Below are 3,947 nucleotides of genomic sequence, written 5' to 3'. Positions count from 1 at the left end.
AGTAATTAAGATGCCTCATCTCTGGGTGAAGCCAATTCATTGCTCATTTGCAAAAACCTATTAATAATTTGCTAATAAATTAATAGGTCAGATCCTCAGTGGATTAGCTGCAGGTTCCCAATAGTCTCAAGAGCAAAGGCTGTGTAAAGGGTAGAGCAGTAATAGAGGCAAGTAGAGACTCAAAACCCCAAAATTGGTTTGAGATGGAGGCCCTATCCCCTCCAGATGGGGGTCCTACCCAGTGTCTCCAGAAAACCTGCAAACTGGCACCCAGGGAGCTTCTGAAAGAGCAGGGAGGCTGATGTTGCTCAGGAAAACATTTTATTGGAGAAGAGTGGCTGATGGGTGAGGTAGGAAGGCTCACCCTCCACCTCTCCCCATCTCCCAAGGCAGAGACCATGGAAGTTTTGCTCTCTTCATCCTCTCACTTGGTGCGGTAGAAAGTGTTCATGCCAACCCTATAATGAAGCAGGAAGGAGGAAAATTTCAAAATTCATGGTGGCATGATTGCTGTCCCCCACAGACTGAGCATCCCACCACACCACATTCCCTCCTTCCACCCAACAACTTTCAGAGTATTGCCAGACTGTGATGCCACCCAACCACACTCCAACAGCTTGTCAGTGAGAAGGACCTGAGGAACCTCGTCAAAAGCTTTCCTGGGTTTCTTTGTGGGGGAAGTGGTAGAAACGGATCTGGTAATGCCAGCCTCTCCCGCGAGAGCTGCCCAGCCCTGGGTGCTTGAAATGATTCTTGAAAGGATGGGAGAAATTGGTGCAGCCTTTCAAGAGCCACTTTCGGGGGGGGGGAGAGAGAAAAAGAAGGGGGCACCCCAGAGAGACTCCAAGGGCCCTTCCAGTTAGGGCGTACAGCAGTTCAGCCCCTACTTTTCCTTACTTGGTTGCTCTCCAATCGTCTCTCCTGGACCCCACCACCTCGCGCAGCAACCAGGTGGTCTTCAGCTGCTCCTTTCCCTTCGCATCCAGGAAACACTGGCCCACAAAGACGGTGGTGGACTCTGAGGGAGGAATTGGCCAGAGACTCAGGAGAAGGATATATTTCCCACAAAGACCGCCGCTCACCGAAGCCTTTGGAATCGCATCGGTGAGCGGCGTTTCACCGATGCTTTTAGGTTGGAAAAGCCTTTGGGCAGCTCAAGCTAATGGGGAAGGTGGCATTCAGTGACAGAATCTGCAAGAAGCAGATCTAAGGAAGGGGAGATCCACTAGCAATTCTATCTGCTTCCACCTCAAATAATGAGTGGTTCTACCAGCGAAGTTCCAGTTGACGGTGAAGCCGAAGGTGGGCTGGCGCCCCTGGCGCTGGACGCCCTGCAGCAGGGATGGCCGGATGGGATTGGCAGAGTTCTTAACGGCCGTTGCGTAAAGGCCGCTGAACACCCCCGTGTCACTGACACTGTTGATCTGCATGGTGGAGGCGAGGTCATTGGTCCAGTTGCCAGTCAGGACGCACTAAAGGAGGGATGGGGAGGAAAGCAGGTCACGGAGTTGGCCGAGCCAGGCTGTCCAACAGGTAGAGAGACTGGCAGCGCTGACTCCATTTTCTCCGGGAATCTGAAAACTCCCGCTGCGTCCACGTGCCCGATTCCCTGGGCTGCCAACGGCGGGAGGGGCTGGCGGAGGCGGCCCATCCTAAAGTCCCGTCGGTCGAGGCGCCTGCCAGACGGCACCCCGCGGGCGGATCGCTTTGCCATTTGCTCTGCGAGCGAGAGCAGCAGTCCCGGCAGCAGAGGAGCAAACGCTCGCCGACCGTCCGTCGGGGACTCAGAGCCTCTGGCGCTCAGCGCAACGGGACTGGGTGCGACCAACCCCGAGGAAGCGGCACCCTCTGCGCAGCACCTGCCGCCCACCCGAGCGGAGCCTGGTAGCGGGGGCTTTCCATGAGGGAAGCTGGGACCATCTGCACGCCACCACCACCACCCCCGCATCCTACCTTCCGCATGGCGAAGCGCTCAGAATTTTGGGGTTTGGCAGAGGTGCCGGAGCAGCCGAGCAGGAAAGCGAGGAGCCCCAGAAGTGCTGTGCCTATCGCCATGATACTCTCCAGGAATCTAGACTTGCCAGCCCCGGGCGGGACGGCCCCTTATAAAGCCCTGCTTGGGCTCGCGCTGGCTACACCCAACCCCCAGTGAGCTGCCGCCTCCTCAAACTCCTCGCGGCAGGGAGGGACAGGATCCCCGCCCTAGGCGACGGACGCTTCTGGGAAATCGTTGGCTCTTAAGACCAGCACTTCAGCAGCAAGGGGGGCGGGGTGGGCATTTCACTTCTTCTCGGGACTTCTACCGCGGCTGACCCAACACGGGAATCCTTATTCGGCTGGGTCTCCATCCGTGCTCCTCTCCCGCCATTGGTCCGTCAGCGCTCTAAACCCCGCCCCTTCATCCCTGCCGTTTCACGGAGGGATACTTTTCCAGGGCTATTTGGCTGCGTGGGACATTTAAACGCGCATCCGGCCAGCCAATCTGAGCGGTGGGCTGCCTCTGGCACAAGAAGGCGGGGGACATTGCTTTGATGTTCACCCAGGAAGAGGTGGGGCGTGGGGCGTGGGGCAGGATCTCTCCCTTCCCAGCCTTTCAGGAGGCTGGCCCCCCACCCCGCATAATGACAAGGTTAATAATAAGCCGATCAGGCTTCGCTGCACGGCTGCACCCGCGCTCTGTCTTTTGAACCTCCTCCCACTTGCTCCAGGTGCTTCTGGAGAGAAAGAGCGAAAGCTGGTGGGCGGGGAAGCAGGTTTTTGAGTGAGTGGATGAGAGAGAGCTCTCCTTTTGTAAAATGTCTATAGTCATCCAGATCGTGATTGTCCCAAACCTACTTTTTTCAAGAGGCAACCGGACTTTCTGTTTTTTCTTTGAAGACGTTTTGCTTCTCATCCAAGAAGCTTCTTCAACTCTGACTGGATGGTGGGGAATGGAAGGATTTATACTCCTAGCAGATAGCTGGTCATTTGCATTCTTTTAGTGGGTCCTTAAGATCACCTGGAGGTGTCGTGTCCCACTCCTCCTCTGACGGCTGGGTCGGGGAAGTCCGTATCAAGCGAGCCTCTGCAGCTCTGCCAAAGTCCTATCAGAGTCCTCAGGGCAGGCAGGAATCCAAGGTGTGACTTCAGCAATCCAGATTAGACTTTGCCTGACTCAGAGAATGCCAGAAAGCAGATCCTTTATATAGGCCATGGGGTGTGGCTCCATGACTCAGCACTTATCCAGGCCTGCCCCTCCCTTCCTTTTGCTGACATTGCCTCTCCATTCTCCGGAAGCGAGGATCTGTCCACTGCATCATTTCGTCCCCAGCTGCTGGTAATCCCAGCTCGTGGCTGGCTTCAGGCGCACATGCTATCGGAGGGAGGTTTGTTTGCTCAGTTTCTCCGGGCATGGTGCCAGGGCTGGGGGCTGGAGGCATGCCAGGACATTCCCTGTACTATCAGTGTCTGGCAGGAGATGAGAAGGGCCCAGCTGCGACGAGGGGGGCGAACGAGGCACAACAGGATGTTTATCTGTGTCCTCAGGGTCACCTGCGTGGTGCAAATGGGTGTGGAGCCTTCTTGGAACTGTTGAAAGGACGGTGTTGTAGATTGGAGGTAGATGATGTCATATCCCTCCCCCTCTGTTAAAGGAGAGCTGTTCAATTTTGACATAGATGGCCTCTTCGACCCCTCTTTCAAACTAGCGATCCTCTCTCTACAAAATATGGACTTTGTTGTCTTCAAAAGAGTGGCCTGTGTCTTTTAAATGCAGATGGACTGCTGAATCTAGTCCTGATGAGTTTGTTCGCCTATGTTTTGCCAGCTCCAGAATAATGCCCACTTCAAACACGGCTATGTTTCTGCTGCCAAAATAGTTTTTTTATTTTCTCCCAAGCAGAACAATGCAAAGTGCTCACCTAAAAAAAGTTCACCTAAGAAGCAGGAGGTGAGAAACGGCAGCTCTT

General features: G+C 54.9%; 1 protein-coding gene across 1 annotated transcript; it reads right to left on the bottom strand.

The window, feature by feature from the left end:
• Window positions 1–315: 315 nt before the first annotated feature.
• Window positions 316–2,278, bottom strand: LOC131192914 (avidin-like). The gene is made up of 4 exons (XM_058172503.1): window positions 1,954–2,278; window positions 1,271–1,472; window positions 898–1,018; window positions 316–458 (listed from the first exon to the last, which is right to left on the bottom strand). The coding sequence occupies exons 1-4, from the start codon at window positions 2,053–2,055 to the stop codon at window positions 425–427; spliced, it is 459 nt and encodes a 152-aa protein (XP_058028486.1). The 5' UTR covers window positions 2,056–2,278; the 3' UTR covers window positions 316–424.
• Between the last annotated feature and the right edge of the window lie 1,669 nt (window positions 2,279–3,947).

The sequence above is a fragment of the Ahaetulla prasina genome, chromosome 2, assembly GCF_028640845.1.
Source record: "Ahaetulla prasina isolate Xishuangbanna chromosome 2, ASM2864084v1, whole genome shotgun sequence".
Taxonomy (NCBI): Eukaryota; Metazoa; Chordata; class Lepidosauria; order Squamata; family Colubridae; genus Ahaetulla; species Ahaetulla prasina.
The sequence above is the reverse complement of the archived record's forward strand: the minus strand, read 5'-3'. Positions and strand labels throughout refer to the sequence as shown.